Source organism: Lissotriton vulgaris, chromosome 5, assembly GCF_964263255.1.
Source record: "Lissotriton vulgaris chromosome 5, aLisVul1.2, whole genome shotgun sequence".
NCBI classification, from domain to species: domain Eukaryota; kingdom Metazoa; phylum Chordata; class Amphibia; order Caudata; family Salamandridae; genus Lissotriton; species Lissotriton vulgaris.
In genome coordinates this window covers 1,739,673,118-1,739,693,991 of record NC_141693.1, presented here as the reverse complement: position 1 = coordinate 1,739,693,991, position 20,874 = coordinate 1,739,673,118, and the positions used below count along the sequence as shown (strand labels likewise).

Below are 20,874 nucleotides of genomic sequence, written 5' to 3'. Positions count from 1 at the left end.
CTCACACCCAGTCACAAGATCTGGGTTTAATCCATCACTGTTCTTTAGCCCACTCTGCCACCCCAGTTCAGACATGGCTATATGCAAATCAGCCTGACCCTGTGCCTCATGGGAACAGTCCAGCCCGAACTGCCAAGCCATGTCTTCCCTGGACCGGAAACAAGCTTCAGAGGACCGGTTTCTGGAATTCCAGCCGTCTTCAGCCCGGCTTGCTTGAATCCAGTGGCAAAGTGAGCAAGGGACTCACGTCTGAGCATACCCTGCCACACACAGGCCATTTGAGTCAGGTCAGAAGGAAAATGTTACCCAGTAAGCTTCTGTTCTTGGCATGTAGAGCTGAAGATGCATATGCTTTGCATACTCCTGCCATCTAGTGTTGGGTCCGGATGTTTGTAAGTTTTTGTTTGAAGAAGTCTTTCCAGTCACATGACTTCTCCTTTCGGTGATAGTGCGCATGGGCATCAACTCCATTATTAGATTGTTTTCTCGCAGAGGGTGGGAAATGGAGTTAAAAGTGTAGAATGTAGATGTCCATGCGTATGAACGTAAAATAAGAACTACAACCACTACAGGAATCTGGGAAGGTGGGTGGGCACAAGTTAATCTACAGCTCTACATGCCAAGAATAGATGCCTACTGGGTAAGTAACACTTTCAGTTCGAGGCATGTGAGCTGTAGATCATATGCCTTGCATAGACTATATAGCAGTAATCTCTTAAAGTGGTGGCTAACCTGTAGTGGTCGTAGTTGTTTGAAAAAGTTTTTTAAGTACTACTTGGCCTACATTTGCCTGTTGTCTTGAGGACACATCTACACAATAATATTTGGTGAATGTGTGTTGTGTAGACCATGTTGCTGCCTTACAAATGTCAGTTATGGGGATATTTACCAAGAAGGCCATAGTAGCCCCTATTTTGCGAGTGGAATGCTCCCTAGGGGTACTAACAAAGTTCTCTTTGCTTTAGTATAACATGTTTGGATACATTTTACAATCCATCTATCAATCCCAGACTTAGAAATAGAATTGCTTTTGTGAGGTGGAGAGAAAGTAGCAAACAGGTGATTTGTTCCCCTGAAGTCCTTGGTTCTTTCTATGTAGTAAAGTAGAGCTCGCCTAACATCGAGTGTATGCAGAGCTCGTTCTGCTACAGAATCAGGTTGAGTAAAGAAGACCGGTAAATCAACTGATAGATATAAAAAGCAGAAACTACTTTAGGGAGAAATTTAGGATTAGTACGGAGTATTTGAATTTTGAATTTTTTGAATTTTAAAATATTTATAGAGCGCTCTTATACCGAAATCGGTTTCATGGCGCTAAAGGCAGAAGACCAGTGGGTGCAGAGGAGAGGGTTATACGGCTACAGGTCTGGAGAACAGGAGGGTTTTCAGATGTCTGCGAAATTCCAGGTAGGAAGATGACGACCTAAGAGAAAAAGGGAGTGAGTTCCAGAAGGAAGGAGCCAGCACTGCAAATCTGGCCCCACCGGACTTCTGTTTCCTAAAACGAGGGACTGACAAAAGGGCCAAATGAGTGGAACGGAGTTCTCGGGAAGGAAGGTAAGGGGAGATGGCTTCACACAGGAAAACGGGAGCGGTCCCTGCTCTAGCCTGGTAGGTGATACATCCAAGCTTAAAAAGGGCCCTCTCCCTCACTGGGAGCCAATGGAGAGACTGCAACAGAGGGGTCGTATGGTTGAACCTGGGGAGTCCGTAGATCAGGCGAGCCGCCTGATTCTGAATTTGTTGGAGCCGGCGCCCCATTGTAGATGACGTTCCCATAGTCAAGGCGCGAAAGCACCATGGCCATGAGGATGAGCTTGAGTGCAGCAGTTGAGAAGAAGCGGGCAACCTTTCGGATGATCCGCAAGGAAAGGAAACAGGCAGATACAACTGCATTGATCTGCGTGTGAAGGGTAAGCATGGGATTGATGAAAATACCCAAGGTTTTAACCTTGGGAACAGGAGTAGGGGGAGGGCCAAGGGCAGGGGGCCAGAAGGAAGGGGACCAGGGACTGCAACCACCCCCCGTCAGGACCAGTTCGGTCTTGTCCGGATTCAGTTTGAGGTGGTTGCAGTTCATCCACCCTTGGATAAAAAGCATAACCTTCTGGAAATTAGAAGCTGAGGAAGGAGAAGAGGAAAGGTTGAAAACAAGTTGGAGGTCGTCGGCGTAATTAAACACCGAGACCTCCATCTGCTGTAAAGAAAAAATGAGGGGTGAAATGTACAAATTGAAAAGCAAGGGGGACAGGGAAGAGCCTTGGGGAACTCCGCAAGTCACCCTCCTAGGAGGAGCAGAGAAGTTAGCAAGATGGACAGCCTGTTCCCTGTCCGTCAAAAAAGAGCGGAGCCAGGCATAGGCCGGGCCCCCAATGCCTGCCGCTTCGACACGGGTCAACAAGATGTCATGGTCCACCGTGTCGAACGCGGCGGACAGGTCTAACAGGACTAGAGCCTGTGGCCGGCCAATGTCAATGCCCTCTCTTAACTGGTCCATCACCGACACAACTACCTTCTCGGTAGAGTGCAGCGGGCGAAAGCCCGCTTGGCGAGCGGCCAAGCAGCCTGTGGATTCCACAAAGGAGCTCAGGGACCTGGTGATATGAGCCTCTGAGACCTTAGCGAGGTAAGGGAGGAGAGAGATCGGGCGGTAATTGGCGGGCACAGAGGGATCGGAGCCAGGCTTTTTCAAAATGGGAATGATGACTGCTGATTTATGGGCAAGGGGGACAGTGCCAGAGTTAAGGGAGTGATTGATGAAAGTAAGTGGTGGGGAGTAGCAGTTAGAAAAAAGCTCTTTAAGAGCAAAAGCAGGACCAGTGTCCCGAGGGGAGCCTGATTTGATCCGCGCTAGAAGAGGGAGCAGAGAGTCTCGGGTGAGGGGAGGGAACTGAGTAAAGGAGGGGGGAGGGGGGGGTGAGGGAACAGCAGAGGGTACCATGGGTGGGGGAGGAATGTTGGCCCTAATGAGGGAAATCTTCTCAAAGAAAAAAGAATTAAGGGAGTTGCAAAGTGTTTGGGACGGGGGGATTTTAGAGACCACCCTGTCAGAGGCCGCCAATTCATGAATAGTATTGAATATCTCCTTCGGTTGGTTTTCTGCTGCCAGGATTCTGCCAGAGAAGTACTCCGTTTTAGCTTTTAGAATGTCGTGTTTGTACTCTTTTAGGGACAGGCAGTAACTAGCCTTAAGGAGGGGGCAGTAGGTGCGCCGCCAGGCGCGTTCCGCTCTACGGGTCGCCAGTTTTTTCCCCCTGAGGGCGGGAGTGAACCATCGGTTGGCCCCATGGGCGCGTTTAACAGTCACTCTCTTAAGGGGGACGGTGGAATTACACGCCTTTAACAGCCAGTTGTTAATGGCTGAGAGCTGGGAGGAAGGGGATAAATCATTAAGCTCCGGGCTGGTAGCCTCCAGGGAGGAGCAAACCGCCGGGAGGGCCGCCTTATCCCACTTTCTGGCCCAGATGTTTTTGGGCAGAGGGGGTTTAGGTGGCCGTCCGAGGCTGGCTGTGAAAGAGATGAGGGAATGGTCTGACCAAGAACAAGGGGAAATGGTTGAAGGGCCCATAGGGATGTTAAGGGACCAAATTTGGTCAAGTTGATGACCTTTGATGTGTGTGGCCGAACTCAGCTGAGAGGAGCGGAAAGAAAGGCTCTTGTATAGTCAATGCCTGAAGCTCACCAACTCTCCTTAGTCAAGTTATCACTATGAGGAAAGCGACTTTCCATGACAGGCATTGCAACCATCATTTGTGCATGGGTTCAAAGGGTGGACTCATGAGCCTTGTAAGAACTATGTTTAATTTACACTCTGGAGCAGGGGGAATTTCTTGGTGGATGTATACGCTAATCCACACTGCTGTAAATGCAACAGATAAATTAGATTTTGGACAGAAGCGTCAAGTGGATTGATATGGTTGTTGCTACAATAAACAAACTGCTTTCATTCAGCAACATATTATGCTCTGGTAGTAGGCGTTCTATCCTCTTTAAGAATATTGACACAGTCTGGTGGTAATTGCGAATAACCAAACTCTAGGACTTCAGGAGCCAAATTGCTAGGTTGAGTTCTTTGGGATTTGGATGTCTGATTTCTCCATGGATCTGAGTGAGTAGAGAGGGTGTGAGATGTAACCTTTGATGTGAAACCACAGAGAGTTCTAGCAGGGTAGTGTACCAAGGTTGGCGAGCTCAAGTGGGGGCTATTAATATCAGTGTTAGGGACATTTGTCTGAGCTTCCGAACCAGTAACGGAATTAGTGGGAGAGGCGGAAAAGCCTAAGCAAATATCCCTGACCAATTCATCTATGGAGCATTGCCTTTGGAAGCTTGGTGTGGGAACCTGGATGCGAAGTTTGGGCATTTTGCGTTGTGCACTGTGGCTAACAGATCTTTTTGAGGAAATCCCCATTTTTGGAAGTAAGGAACAAAAACTTGGGGATGAAGTTCCCACTCATGCATTTGCTGCCTATGTCTCCTGAGCAGGTCTGCAACCTGATTGTCAACGGCTGGAAGGTGTTCTGCTAGGAGATATATTTTGTGGTGAATCGCCCAATTCCATATGCTTTACGCAAGATGCGACAGCTGGAGAGAGTGTGTCCCTCCCTGTTTTTGTAGGCAATACATTGCTGTCATGTTGTCTGTGCGGACCAAGACAGTCTTGCCTAGAAGTTGGGTGAGAAAAGCTTTGAGTGCTAGAACACTGCTAACAATTCTAGGTAACTGATGTGGAGCTGTTTGTGACTGTGGGACCACAACCTTTGTACCGTGTGATGTTAAAGGTGAGCACCCCAACCAGTTAGAGATGCATCCGCTGTCAAAGTAAACTGTGGAATCAAGTCTATGAAGGGACGCCCCTTTCCCAAATTTTGAGGGTTCCACCACTGCCTAGAGCGATGGGTGCAGCTGTCTACCAACACTAGATCGGTTAATAGACCCTGTGATTGATTCCATTGACGTGCTAGACATTCTTGCAGAGGACGCATGTGAAGCCTTGAATGAGGTACGATTGTACTGCGGATGCGATCATTCCTAGCAGTTGCTTGAAGACTCTGGCTAGTAATGATTGATTGGGATGAAACTGTAGTATTGTGGCCTGAATATTGTGAATCTTGGCTACATTGGGAGTAGCTAGAGCTTTGAGAGTATTGACGGAAGCTCCTAGATAAGACTGCATCTGTGCTGGGCACAGGTGACATTTCTGTACATTTATTGTGAAACCCAACTGATGAAGCAGATGTACTGTTATCGGAGTGTGTAGTTTACAGGTTTGGTAAGTGTTGGCTTTGATAAGCCAGTCATCCAGGAAAGGAAAGACATTTATACATTGTCTTCTGACATAAGCGCCTACTACAGCTAGACATTTGGTGAACAATCTGGGGGCTGTAGTGACGCCAAATGGAAGTACCGTGAACTGGTATTGTTTACCTGCTATCAGAAATCTGAGGTATATGCGATGAGCGGGATGAATTGAAATATGAAAGTAGGCTTCCTTTAGATCCAGCGTAGACAAAGTCACCCTGCTGCAACATGGGAAGTACTTGAAGAGTGACCATGTCAAAATGCTCTGACAATATGTATTTGTTTAAGTCTCCGAGATCTAGAATAGGTCTCAAAGATCTGTTCTTTTTGGGAATGAGAAAGTAGAGGGAATAAGCCCCTGACCCGTGGTACGGGAGTGCGACTGGTTCTATAGCCCCTTCGAGTAATAGCGAGTGCACTTCTTGTTTAAACAAGTGCTGGTGGTCGGGAGACATTTTGTGTGGTCGAGGAGGAACGTTTGGAGGATTGTTGTTAACCTCCAGGCAATAGCCATGTTGGATAGTTCCAAGCACCCATTTGTTGGTTGTTATTGATTTCCAAATGCGGAGAAAGTTTTGAAGTCTTCCACCGACAGGTGTGGAAAAGTCGGAGGGAAGTCACTGCTTTCTTGAGGAAGGGGAAGTGCGAGGTGTGGTGTTTTTACCCCTGCCCCTGGGACTACTTCCGCTATAACCCCCTCTGAAAAACCCTTTTGTAAAGGAGGTTTGGGAATTGCCTTTATATGAGTAAGTGTTCCAGTCCGTGCATGTAGACTTGGATCATCCTCTATAAAAAGAGCACCGAATGGAACCTCTATTTGAGGGAGATTGAAGCGCTTCAATCGTCTTTGCCACATCGGTATCCTTCATTTTTTCCAGTGCTAAATAGACTTCAGGACCAAAAAGGTGCTTTTTGTAAAAAGGCGTGTTCAGTATGGATTGTTGGACTTCAGGCTTGAATCCTGAAATCCGTAGCCAAGCACGTCGTCTCAATAAGATGCTGGTATTCACTTCACTAGCTGCGGTGTCAGCTGCATCTAGAGCGCATTCGATAGGTCAAGAAGGGAAATTAATTTCCAATGCTACTAAGTCCTGAGCTTTTGCCCTATGTTCATCTGGGAGAAACTGCAATAATTATTCCATTTCGTCCCAGTGGGCTCTATCATCCCTTGCCAGCAGGCCCTGTGTATTAGCAATATGCTAATAATTAGCTGCTTGCGTCGCTACATGCTTGCCTGAAGCATCAATTGGCTTTAACTCTTTATCTGAGGGGGGGGCATCCCAAGATGCTTGAGAATTAGCTCTTTTTCTGGCATTTGACACCATTAAAGTGTCAAGTGGTAACTGACCCTTAATTAAAATGAGATCTGTGGGGGAAAATTTATATTTTTTCTCTAGCACAGACGGGGTTCTTTAAAAATATCATCCATGTGCCTTAACATACCCTTGAAGATAGGGAGTGTTTGATTAGATTTATGTGATCCTAATGTCCCAAAGAGAAAATCTTCCTCTTAAACGTCTTTATGTGGCTCCATACCATGTATTCTGCTGCCCTGGCAATAAGCAGTTGGTATGAAAGGTTGTCATCAGGTGGAGATGGCCTGGCAGGATAAAGATTTGGGTCTGTATCCTGTGGAGGGACAGTGGTGTAATCTGTCCAAGGATCTGGAAGTTGTGGTTCGTCCATGTCACCTGTGTCAAGTCGAGGTCGAGGAGACTGACTGGGTGTAATATTTAATGGATGATGATGTTGTGAAGAGGGAGGAGGAGGAGATGGAAAAGTGTGAAAAGAACTAGTGCCTACACTTTTATTTTTCAAAGGAATTATATGTGGCTCATCATCATTGGGAAGCTTGTGCTTAGATGGTGGTTTAGCATGAATGTGTTTTGTATCGGAATGAATATACAGTTTTTTTCTGTTTTGGATCTAATCTAATAGGTACAATGTCTTTATTGGGATCCAGTGAAATTGCAGGCAAGTCTTTCATTTTTGGCACCGAAGTTTAAAAGTTGAGCCGGAACGTCCTTTTAGTGCCGAAGGTTTCGACTCAGAGGGTTCTTGGCTTTGGAGATCGGAGGTAGTCTTTGGGCAACTCAGTCCCGAGCCGGAAGGCTTTTTAGAGTGTTCCGGTGCCGAGCTCGAAGGCGGAGCCTGAGAAACCTCTTCTCAGTGCTGACCATGGCCGCGTGAGGTGGTGCCGAAGCCTTAGATTTGGGGGGGGGGGGGAGGTCTTCGATACTCAAGTTCCCTTGTATCTGCGGCAACTCATTGTCTCAGAGGTCGATCTGCCATTCCGAACCGGAGTCGGACGGCGTCGAAGCCAGCTCTTCTTCTGCTGCCGATACCCTTTCTTGTTCGGAGTCATCGCCGAACCGATTCGGTGTGACATCCAACCGCTGCATCTCTCGACGTCAAGCCCGACTCCCACGGAGAGTTTTCGTTGATCTGAAGGATCAGCACGTGTCGCAGTCTTGCTCTTTGTGCTCAGGGGACCAGCACCAATTACACACCTGATGAGTCTGTGCGCAGATATTTTGTGTGGCACAGAAGACAGAATTTAAATAGGGTCTGTTTCATCGACGAGGAGCCGAATGGATGCAGATGGCCCGGAAGGCCGCCCGCAGATTTTCGGACCGAAATGTCAGTCTTTATTTTTATTTCGAATCGCAGGGAGAGAAGCATGTTCGAGAACAATACTGTCGAGGTAGTGAGAAGTACATACTTAGGGAGAACCAGAGGATCGATTCCGAAGCAGAGCGCAAACAATCTAATAATGGAGTCGATGCCCTATCACTGAAAGGAGGAGTCACCTTCTTCGTGACTGGAAAGACTTCTTCTAACAAAAACAACTTGCAAATATCCGGGCCCAACAATAGCTGGCAGGAGTATGCAAAGCTCACATGCATTGAACATGGCAATTTTTCTCCCACATGAGGAGCTCCTCATAAAAAGTAAAGGTACAGCTGAAGAAGAAAACAAGTTACTTACCTGTAACTTTAGTTCCCCAGTATTGGTAACTTTCATAGATTCCCATGCTTTGTATCATTCCCCGTCGTCGGAATGGGAGTCTCTGTAACAAAAATACCATAGCTGTAGGTACAAAAGACAGTGGAAAAAGGCCTAGGCCTCATTCCCTTTTGGGGAATATCACCCTCTTTGTATAAAAGAGACCAAACTTTGGCATCAGCCAATCAGAAGTGCCTCACCACTTAGAACCTTCCTGAAGGAATCTCAGAGCCTCAGATTTTCATAGCCATTGTGTACTTAGACACCATGTCTGTTGTAGGCTGAGCTTTCCCCGGGGAGGCGGGAGGGCGCATGGGAATCTATGAAAGTTACCAATACTGGGGAACTAAAGTTACAGGTAAGTAACTTGTTTTATTACCCCAGTATTGGAACTTTCACAGATTCCCATGCGTTGTATCAGAGTAGCAAGCAGTTGGCAAGATAATCACATTTTGCATCGGAAATTATAACAATAGACAACATGACATTAGATACAAAATGTGAACGACGGAAGGTGGGAAAGAAAGGAAAGCTCACCCTTAGTGGAAGAGGTTCCTCAGGACAGCCTGTCCTACTGCTGCATCATCTTGTTGCAGAGATTCCAAGCAATAATGCTTGGTAAAGGTGTGAACGCTGCTCCAGGTAACAGCTCTGCAAATATCCTTAATTTGCACCCCCGCAAAGAGGGCTGTTGAAGAAGCCACAGATCTTGTGGAATGTGCTCGGATCTTTCCAGTCAGAGGTTTTCCTGCAGCCTTGTTACAATGTAGAATGGCATTTGTGATCCATCTCGAAACACCCTGTTTGGATAGCGGAAGGCCCTTACCAGGACCCCCGAAGGCTACAAATAGTTGACAAGATTTTCAAAAACCTTTAGTACATTCTAAATAGAATTTCAAGCATCGCTGCACATCCAACGAATGTAATGGTCTTTCTGCTGGCGTAGAAGGTTGAGGGCAGAACGCCTTCAGAATGACCGGTTCATTCAAGTGGAAATCCGAGGGAACCTTTGGCATGAACCTAGGATTAGTCCTCATGATCACAGTGTTGCTCTTGAATTGAAGGAAAGGCTCTTGGATGGTCAAAGCCTGTAATTCTCCAACACGCCTAGCCGACGTGAGAGCAAGAAGGAGAGCCAATTTCCACGAAAGATATTTCATGTCAGAACGATGGACTGGTTCAAATGGACCCTTCATGAGTTGAGAAAGGACCAGATTCAAATACCATGTAGGAGGGGGTGGTCTCACCGGTGGATAGACCCTGAACAAGCCCTTAAGAAATTGCTTGATTATCCTGGAAGATCACAAGGAAGGACCGGATCCTGTCCTTCTGATCCGTGACAAAGCAGCCAAATGGACCTTAATTGATGAATGAGCTAGTCCTGACTTAGCCAAGGACAGCAGGTAAGGTAGGATCTGATGAGGCTTGGAATTGAAAGGATCAAGGCTTTCTTTCTTACACCAACAACAAAATCTTTTCCACTTAAGGCGGTAAGTCCTGTTCGTTGAAGGAGCCCTTGCTTGGGACAGAACCTCCTTAATTTCCCTTGACAAGGGCATGTTCATAAACTCTCGCTGCTCAGGAGCCATGCAGTCAGGTGTAACGACTGTGGATCTGGGTGCCAAATTTGTCCGCCGGACATCGTGAGAAGATCCGGCAGAATCCTCAAAGGTAAGGGAGGAGCGATCGACAACAGATGGAGCTCCGTGTACCAGAACTGCCTCGGCCAAGCCGGGGCCATCAGGATCATCCTGCACGGTTCCACCTTGATTTTCCTGATCAGTCGTGGTATCAGAGGAATGGGAGGAAAAGCGTAGACATATGTCCTCGACCAAGCTATCGAAAGCGCATTTCCCAGTGAATCTCGATGGGGAAGCCTGCTTGGTAAGACCGGCATTTCTTGTTGGTCGGAGTGGCAAAAAGATCGATGTCCGGTCTGCCCCACAGGCTGAAGACCTGCTCCAAGATTCTCTGATTCAAATCCCATTCGTGGCGGACTGAGGATGATCTGCTCAGTCTGTCGGCGTTTTCGTTTAGGACGCCCGGCAAGTGTTCTGCCTTCAGCGACATCCTGTGAAGGATCGCCCATTCCCAGACCTGCTGAGCTTCTTGAGACAATGGGCGCGATCTGGTTCCTCCTTCCTTGTTCACATAGTGCATGGCCGTGGTGTTGTCCGTCCTGATAAGCACTTGTGAACCTTCCAGGCGAGGAAGAAAAGCTTGCAGAGCCAGTCGTATCGCCCTGAGCTCCAACAGGTTGATGTGGAGGCGTTTCTCCTGGGGTGACCAATGACCGCTGACATATAGGTCTTGCATCACTGCTCCCCAACCCTCCAATGACGTGTCCGTTGTTACCACTTGTGGAGACGGGTCATTCGCGAAGGATAGACCGTGGGACAAGTTGTTCTGATCTGTCCACCATAAGGCCGCTTCCTTCATCTTTGGAGTGACCGTCACCCTGTCCTCGAATGAGCCGTGGACCTGTTTCCACTGATTGTCTAGTTGCTCCTGCAAAGGACGCATCTTTAGTCTGCAATGTGGAATTAGTGGGATACACGACGAGATTACTCCCAGTAGAGACTTGTAGCGGCGTACTGAAAGACACTTTCTTGTTTGTAAGTCTTGGTCCATGGCTTGTAATTTCTGCCTCCTTTCCGGAGTAGGGAAGGCTCTTGAGAGCTTCGAATCCAAGATGGCTCCCAGGAAACGAGCTCTTCTGGACGGGACCAGGAAAGACTTCTCGTTGTTCAGAGTGAGTCCTAAATTCTGAAATAAATTGGTACAAGCTTGAACAGCCTTCAGCGCTGCTTCCCTGGACAGAGCTTTCAGTAACCAGTCGTCCAGATAGGGGAAGAGCTGAAAATTGTGTTTTCGCAGGAAAGCTGCTACTGACGCCAGCACCTTTGTGAAAATTCTTGTGGCTGAGCGGAGTCCAAAGGGTAAAACCCTGAACTGGTAATGGCTCTTGGCTACTGTGAATCGCAGAAACCTTCTGTGTGCTGGGTGAATCGGAACGTGGAAATAGGCATCCTCGAGATTGAGCGTGGCCATGAAATCCCCCGGGCTGATAAGCTTCAAGATGTCCTGGAGAGACACCATCCGGAAGGACAGAGAGATGAGATAGGTGTTTAGCCCCCTGAGGTCTAAAATGGGGCGCCACTTCTCTAGCGTCTTCCTCACCAGGAAGAACCTGGAACAAAATCCTTGACCCCTTTGGTTTGAGGGAACCGACTCTATCGCTCCCTTCTGGAGCATCTGTTGAACTTTGAGCCGAAGGAGACACTGGTGTTTCGATGGAGTGGCTGCTGGGGGCTTGGGTAGAGGGACTTGCGTGAATTCCAAGGTATGCCCTTTCCGAATGATGTTGAGCACCCAACGGTCCGATGTTATCCTGGACCAGTTTTGAAGGTATTTGTTGACCCTGCCTCCAACTGATGATTTCCTGAAGGAGGGTCTAGTAGGAAGAGCGAGGAGGCCGCTATTGGCGCTTGGACGAATCCCGTCCCCGTCCAGCCTGCTTTCCTTTATTGTAAGGCCTGGAGTAGTTGGTAGACTGGCCCTGCCGCTGTTGATAAGGCTGACGGTATTGCTGGGTACCTGAGCCCGTGGTGGAATAGCGTTGCTGTTGGAAGGATCCTCTCTAATTACCACTCCTTCCTCTGGATCCTTTGAAAGGAGACTTTCTGTATTGAAGGGTCCCCAAAGAACTGGCAGTCTCTGTGTCCTTCTTTATTTCTTGCAGTGTGTCGTCAATGAGTTTGCCGAACAATGCCTCTCCATCAAAGGGGAGATCCATGACCTTGTTCTGGATCTCAGGCCGAAACCAAGTAGCCTTGAGCCATCCTTGGCGACGGAGTACTGCCACTCCAGCCAATGAACGGAATGCCGTTGTTGCAATATCCATTGCACAGTCGATGATTTCCATAAACGTCGCCTCTCCCTCCTGTAAAATTTTCTTTGCCTCAGACGTAGATTCCGGAGGCAGCTGGTCAAGGTACGGGGCGACATCGCACCAGAGCTGGCGGTCGTACCTACCCAGGATCGCTAGGGCATTAGCCGCTCGCACCAGCAAACTTGCCATCGATGAGAATCTCTTTCCCACGTTATCCAACCTCCGCCCTTCCTTGTCCGGAGGAGTTAATGAAGCAGAAGGGTTACGTAATTTTCTCTGTGCCGCCTGCGAGATCACAGAGTCTGGCCTTGGGCGACCTGTTAAAGCCGCAGGAGCATCATCGGTCGCCTTGTATTTTTTATCTAGACGCGGTAGCACAGGTACCACCGTCGCCGGGTGTTTCATAGCCTTTCCATAGGTGATCCACAATAGGAATGGACACAGTTGTTTTCCGAAAGGGTTCCTTAAAATCATATAAGAAACAATCGGGTCCGGGACTGGTGATGAGGGATCTGGAATGACATATTCATCATATTCCGTATCAGGAATAGAGACATGATCAGACTGCTGATCCTCATCCAAGGAATCATCATGGGCCTCTTGTAATCCAGAGGAATCCTGATGGAAGGATGCTTGAGGCGGAGGGGAAGCTTGAGCTGGAAAATTAGGCGTCACAAATGAAGCTGGAGCCCCTGTAGGCGTAGCAGGCGTTGACGGAAGTGGAAGAGGCCCACTTGCCTTAGATTTATAGTCCTGCAGCATTTTATGCAGATCTTGAAGGAAAGATGATGGCACTGCAACCATTTCCTGTTCAGACTGCTGTTGCGGCTGAAGATGACCAACCTGCTCGTGGCCGTATTCGCCCTCTGAGTCAGTGTCCTGGCATTTGACAAAAAGCTGGGAAGGACTATTGGCATAGCTGTACGCATCCTGTTCATCCTCCTCTGACTCTCCCTCTTGAAGGAGCATGGTCGGCACCAGGGGAGAGACACTCCTCGGAGAAGTCATTTCTGGCGTGATCCGCGTCACAGAAATGGTAATCCTCTTTTCTGAGGATAATATCGTCGACGGTTCTGTCGTCAACGGTTGTATCCGCGTCGACGAGATTGGTGTCGTCGACGATGAAACTGTCTACACGCCAGCCGTTGTCATTGTCAAAGTAGTCGTCGTCGACGCCCTCGTCGACGAGACAGTCGGTGCAATGGCATCGACGACGATCGTGCCGACGTCGACGCCATTGCACCCTTCGTCGTCGACGGCACCTTCGTCGTCGACGACACCTTCGTCGTCGACGACACCTTCGTCGTCGACGACACCTTCGTCGTCGACGACACCTTCGTCGTCGTCTACTCCGTCGGCGGTGAGGCCCCCGTCATCGACGGTAGCTTCGTCGACGAACCCCCTGTCGACGGGATCGTCGACGACATAAAACCTGATTTCGGTGTTTTCGTCGACGTCTTCGTCGTCAAGGACTTTGAACTCCTCTCAGAAGACTGGGATGAAGGTGTTTTGAAGGCTGCGGCAGTCTTCTCACCTGTAGAAGGCGTAGTTGGTCCTTCCATCTCCTTTACACTTTTGTGAGGAGATTTGCTGGGACCTGGGCTCTCAGACTCACTAGGGGTCTTTTTTGAGACCTTTGAAGATCTTTCGATAGAAAGAGAAGGACAAACCCCTACCCCTCTTCACTGACCTTCTCGTAGAAGACATCGACGCTGCATCCTCACTGTCACTTGAGACAGTCTCCTTCCTGGATTTAAGCTTTTGAAGCCATGTCAAGAGCCTACCCTCACGGTCCCGGAGGGTTTTGGTTGAAAAGGTGCGACAGATCTTACAGTTAGCAGCCTGGTGGTCAGGATATAGGCAATATATGCAGTCCTTATGCTTATCCTCCACAAAAAGCCTTTTCTTGCCACAGGTTGAACAAGGCTTGAAAAGGGCTTTTTTTCTTCTCAATTTCCGACATCCTGGAAGGCAACAACAATCCTGAAGTGAATCTGAAAAGATTCTGAAGAAAATCCTGAAGTAAATCCTTTTGAAGAGTAGAAGTTGAGCAGAGCTCAACGGAGACTCCCTAAGCACAACGTGCGGTAGAAAATCTGAGGCTCTGAGGTTCCTTCAGGAAGGTTCTAAGTGGTGAGGCACTTCTGATTGGCTGATGCCAAAGTTTGGTCTCTTTTATACAAAGAGGGTGATATGCTACAAAAGGGAATGAGGCCTAGGCCTTTTTCCATTGTCTTTTGTACCTACAGCTATGGTATTTTTGTTACCGAGACTCCCATTCCGACGACGGGGAATGATACAAAGCATGGGAATCTATGAAAGTTCCAATACTGGGGTAATAAAATACTCCTGATTTATACAAAGTCTTTAAGATACATCAAGTAAATAGAGAATAAATATCTGTCCGAATTGGATTTTAACCTTTAACTGTTCAGAGATTCAGGCAGCACAAGCCGGAAAAAAAGGAACAGGGGCTGTGAGGCAAAATGCCATGTTTAGTGCAAGCTGGGTATTGGGTAATGGAAGCAGAGGGATTTCTCGTATTATAGTGTATAATTGTGCGCAGCTCTTGTATGTTTGAACTGACAGGCATCTTCCCTTCATTTTTTTCTGCAGTAACAGCTGCGTTTTTAGCTTGTTTTTAATAATAGGGCACAATTTCTACACTAAATGCTGCTATGTGGTTTAATGTCAATTATATTACTACAGTTTTCTGCAGGTAAAATGCATTTAAAGCTAGCCTGTCTTAGATCTATGGCAGTCTCACCTGACTATTCATCACAGAGGAGTAAGGGGGGGGTGGGGTGTTGGCAGGGGCAACCTTCAATAACTGAAAAATACAGACAGGACTATGCCTACCTTCATGACTATCTGCAAGAATCCCACGATGCAGAACAATCCGTGTCTCAACCTGTATTTTCATGGATAATTTCCCGATGAATGTTGACAAGGACTCAGTCCTTTTGCCCCTTTTTAAATGGATGGTTCAGTTTCCTTTTCAAATGGAGGGTTTGGTTTCCTTAAATAAGACATCATGCCTTCTCCTGTTTACTTTCGTCAACGCAACTCAGGCAATGACCTGTGAAACCCAAAATGGCAGCATCTTTGCAGGCCATAGTGAATAGAATATCGCTCACTGACCATTGAGTTTCTGAACTTAGTCCCTACTATTTTGAATTCCCATCAGAAGTACTTAATATCAACACAAAGGGTATTTGAGGCTTTTGAAGGCACCAGAACATGCAATGACCTTGTGGGGCTTAGTCAGTCTTTAAAAGTATATGAACTGTATTTTTATTTTAAAGACTAGGACTTGCAATACATACATTAAACACATTTCTAAAGTGAAATTACATTCTTGAAAAGTTATTTCCATTCCGGTAAAAAGAAGGGAAAAAGTGATAGAACAAGAGAGCACTAAATACTACCACCTTTAGGCCACATATCAATGGAGACATCCTGTTTTACCACATATCACCAGCTACATTGGGATACTTTTTGGAACCACACCCACAACTCACCTTTTTACTTTCTTCCATCTCATGTTCAAACATAGCACTGAAAACAGGAGAGCGCGCTGTAAGAGAAGATGCAAAACGTTATCAGTAATTTCCATTCTATGCTGATCTAACCTGCCTGCCAGATTCCCCTATATCAGCCAAGAGCTTAACTGTCTGACCTGCCAACTAACCTCGCTAACGGCATAACTTACCTAATTAAAGAGTCACTCTATGATGGGGATAAGCACTTCCATGTACACAACAGGATGGATTGAGATGAGCACAAAATGGATATTTTAGAACCATTAGCTTCCATAAACAGGTGGTCTGAGGAAAAATTGAACTACAAATTAAGGCTCATTCTAAATCCTCCCTAGTCATTCTCACAGGGTTACTCAAGGACTACTCCTAATTAAATATCTTGAAGATGTGCCTTCAGCATCCCTCTATCCAACAGAAAATTAAGCTACGCTGCATTTTGTTTTTTCTTGTTCAGGACTTCTCTGTGTGTCAGTGATGTCAAGCAACTCCGTACTGACAAATTCAGACATCCAGCACCCTTCTCGCACAGATAAAGCTACGTCTACCAGCACATGAAGTAAAGGCAAAAGGCTCAACAAGTGGTGAAGGCAATGATTATGTTCCTCCGAGGCAGCCTCCTAGGAGATGATACTAGGCCTAGCATTAGAGATAGACTCTCCTGAAGGTCTATGGCTTTGTCATGCATCATGGAGGGGGCATGAATGAGTGTGTCACCCTCTCAAAATGGGCACAGAACTAGAAGGCTCTTCTTGATCAAGGATTCTCTGTTTAGCAGAGACATCTGTTGAAAATCCAACTTCTCTCAGAAAATATACAGAAGGTTATGGATATTGAAAAGGGGGTTAAATGGATGTTGATTTTAGAAGAAACTGTCACACGCAATCTAGAGTTTTAAGGCATGGCTCTGACAGTGGCAAAAAACAAGATGGTTCCCTTGAGCAGGCTTAAGTTTCTCCATAAACATAGGGGAACAGCCATGTCTTGCATGTGTTCCAACTGGTCTGTTTTCACATTCCAAAAATAAAGAAAATAAAAGGTCAGAATGGGAGGCCTGACATTATTCTACTGTGGTGCATCCCTTGTGCATTCTCCCTGGGAGCATTCCTTAACAGAACTTATTCTCAACAAGGGAAACCATTCCAACAACGTTGGGAGTAAAGGTAGATGGAGAATCTAGCTTTTCAGTTGGTGTTTTTTAGGACTCAATTTCCATGAGCACCTTCCTGTTCTCTCATTCATTAGGTTCTAGGTTAGTTACTACAGAATACTGGTCTGTGCTTGCCACCATTTACTAAAACGTGGAAGAACAATAGTTACTTACCTGTAATCTGTGGTTCTCCAGGTTTGGTGTCTTTCATAGATTCATATGCCTACATCAATCCCAGTCGTTGGAGTGGGAGTCCCAAGGTAAATAAAAAAGCAATATGCACAGAATAACCAAAAAACCTTGGTGAAGTAGACCTAAGCTACAAGAGCAAACACTTCCACACTCATGACTATCCTAGTCAATTGGTATAGACCAAACTGCAACCAATCAAACGACAGCACCCACCAGAATGTTCCCCCCCAGAGGCTCAAGCTCTCAGATTTTCTCGCACAGGAGTGAAGCCAACATAATCACCTGGGGAGCCTCTGAGGGGAGGTGGGCGGGTGCATGTGAATCTATGACAGACACCAATACTGGAGAACCACAGATTACAGTTAAGTAACTATTGTTCTTCTCCAGTATTGGGGTGTCTTTCATAGATTCACATGCCTGAATCAGAGTAGATAGCAGTACAAATCATAATGCTCATTAGACGCTCCTTGGCAAAAGAGAACAACATGTAAGAAAATGCGTCTAAAAAAAGCATAGTGGAGGAGGGAGAACAGAGGCTTACCTTATTTCAAAAGATTGCGAAGAACTGCTCGTCCCACTGAAGTACCTGCATCACTTGCAGCGTCCAAACAGTAATGTTTGGTGAACGTATGCCTGCTGGACCAAGTTGCCGCTCTGCAGATCTGATGAAGAGGCACACCAGCAAAGAGACCGGTGGAAGAGGAGACCGCTCTTGTAGAATGTGCTCTTGGCAAAGATTGTAGAGGCCTTCCCGCCTGCTGATGACATAGACTAATCGTTGAGGACATCCAACGGGCTATAGTCTGTTTGGATACAGCGTATCCTTGACGTAGCCTTCCATATGCTACGAATAACTGATCTGTTTTCCGCATTGTTGCAGTTCGTTGGAGAAAGAATTTGAGACATCTCCTGATGTCTAGGGAATGCAAGGCTTTTTCTGCCGCTGTTTGCGGATTTGGTAAAAATGTCTTTAGAATTACTGGCTCATTAAGATGAAAGTCAGAGGGAACCGTAGGCATGTATCTTGGATTGGTACGACGCACCACTGAATTTGAAGTGAATTGTAAGAAAGAAGACTTGATCGTGAATGCCTGAATGTCGCTGACCCTTCTTGCTGATGTCAGCGCTAAAAGTAGAGAAACCTTCCATGAAAGGAACTAGAGATCCACTTTATGAATAGGGTCAAAGGGGTGACGCATGAGCTGAGCGAGCACCACATTTAAATACCAGAATGGAGATGGACGTCGAATAGGAGGAAACATTCGGAATAACCCTTTAAAAAATTGTTGAATTATTCTAGCAGAATAAAGAGAGGTAGAGCCTTCCTGATGGAATCTCGAAATGGCTGCCAAAAATTCTTTCAGCGTGGAATGAGATGAACCCGATCTAGACAATTGAAAAAAGAACTGCAAAATCTGTTCTGGTTTAGCATGAATTAGATGTAAATTGGCAGAGTGACACCAGGCACATAATCTATTCCAATCTAACCAATGTTAGAAATGGGATCCTGGCTGGCCAAGACTCGCGTCAAGGTCAGTCAGGGATCACCATTCCTAAGGTCAGGGCAAGGGAGTTACACGCCAAGATAACCCCTACTCGCCCTCTAGGTAACGTGGCGCGAGCAGCAAGGCTAAACTTGGAGGCGATATGAGTTAAGTATTTGCGCACGCACCCCAGCAACAACACCCAAGGCCCACCACAAAGGAAACTCCACACAAGGTTATATAACAAATAGCCTTTGTATTACAATAAACACATTAGATAAAAACACCCACTTTACAATGTGCCATTTGCTCTAGCACTGGCTAAAACCTCGACAATCCGCAGGGATATCTAAATGTGCGAACTCAATGTGTTGAGGAGCCAAGCTGCGAATTTCAAGGAGGCTGGGTCCGAGTGACAAATTTGACCCCCTTGCATGGTCCGAAGATTCAGTATTGGTGGAAACTGAATGGGATCGTACTTCGAGAGGAGGAGAAGTTCGGTGAACCAATGTTGGCGAGGCCATCTGGGAGCAATGAGAATGAGACACACGGCTGCCTTTTCACCTTGCGGATGCGGAACCAACGGAATCGGAGGAAAGGGGTATGCAAATATCTGAGACCAGTTCATCGAAAGCGCATCCCCGCATGAGTCCTTGTGGGGAAGCCAGCTTGCAAAGTGTGGGCATTTGCGGTTCTGAATTGTTGCAAACAGGTCCAGGTCGGGGTGACCCCACTCCCGAAAGACTCGGTACAGCGTCAGTTGATGGATCTCCCATTCGTGATTGGATATTGCAGATCTGCTGAGAGAATCTGCAAGTACAATGGATATCCCTGGAGCATGAACCGCTGAAAGATTGATTTTGTGATCCAGAGCCCAATCCCAAATCTCCTGAGCTTGCTGAGAGAGAAGGGCCGATTTTGTACCACCCTTTTTGTTTAAGTAATGCATACTTGTTGTATTGTCTGTCCGAATTAGAACCGCGGACCCCTTGACGACTGTTCGAAAGGACTTCAAGGCCAAGAAAATGGCTCGCAGCTCTAGAAGATTGATAAGCCACTTCCTTTGTTGCACATTCCACTTTCCGTTGACAGTCATTCCTTGAAGGTGTGCACCCCATCCTTCGAGGGAAGCATCCGTGGTGATGGTAAACCTTGGTACTTCCGTCAGGAATGCACATCCCTTTTGCAAATTTTTCCTTTGAATCCACCAGTGAAAGACTTCTCTCATACGAGGAATTATGCTGATCATGTCGTCGAACGACCCTGAAACCTGTAACCACTGGAGGATGAGTTCCTCTTGCAACAGTTGGGTATCAGAGGGATGCAGGATGAGATCATCCCTAGAAAAGATTTGGACATCGGAACTCAAATGTACTCTTTTTGTTGCAGTAGGAGAGCCAACTTGCAGATCTTGAGCCATCTTTCTTTTGAGACGAAAGCCTGAGTGAGTTGAGTGTCTAGTGTGGCTCCCAAGAATAACTTTCTTTGAGACGGAGTTAGATGGGATTTTTCAAAATTGATTGAGAGACCCAGAGACTGGAATGGTGACCGGTATCTTTGAACATGCGCTCTTGCTGTTACTAAAGAACTGGCCTTGATAAGGCAATCGTCGAAGTATGAGAAGATTTGAATGCCCTCTAATCGAAGATGCACTGCCACTGGAGCCAACACGTTTGTTAAAACACAGGGCGCTGAACGAAGTCAAATGGGAGAACTTTGAACTGAAAATCCCTGCCAGCCACTCTGAAACGTAAGAACTTTCTGAGCCTGGGAAGCATTGGTACATGAAAATAAGCATCCTGAAGGTCGAGGGTGGCCAAGTGATCCCCTTCCGAGAGAAGCTGGAGGATTTCTTGAAGCGTTTACATCCGGAAGGACAAATTCTTTAGGTATTTGTTGAGGGCACGCAGGTCGAGGATGGGGCGCCATTTCCTCGAATAGAACCCCGTTCCCTTTTGCAATTGAGGGACTTTTTTGATTGCTCCTTTCCGAATCATTACATTTATTTGGGAGAAAAGCTCCTTGAGATGAGCTGGAGGTGGGCCTTTGGGAGGAGAATTTGGAGGGGTTTTGATGAATTCTAAAGCATGGCCTCTGGCCACTACATCCAGGACCCACCTGAATGTAGTAAGTTTGGACCAGTTCGAGTAGAAACAGGATTTTTTTTTATCAAACTTTCGATTTGGAAATGGGCAGAGATGGTGGCAGGTGGTATGTCATTGTTTCCTGGAGGAATCTCACCCCGATAAGAAGACTTCCTTTTTGTTTGCGAGTAATTGTTACCTCGCTGTGCGCATGTTTGCTGTTTTT

General features: G+C 46.8%; 1 protein-coding gene across 3 annotated transcripts in view; it reads right to left on the bottom strand.

Annotated features, from left to right (window-relative positions):
- SPOP (speckle type BTB/POZ protein) overlaps window positions 1-20,874 on the bottom strand; it is a 343,001-nt gene that overhangs the window by 93,249 nt on the left and 228,878 nt on the right. For all 3 annotated transcript variants that reach the window (XM_086923988.1, XM_086923990.1, XM_086923989.1), the window contains exon 8: window positions 15,721-15,776. In XM_086923988.1, the coding sequence (XP_086780114.1) occupies window positions 15,721-15,776 (56 nt within the window). The remainder of the gene's footprint in view (window positions 1-15,720; window positions 15,777-20,874) is intronic.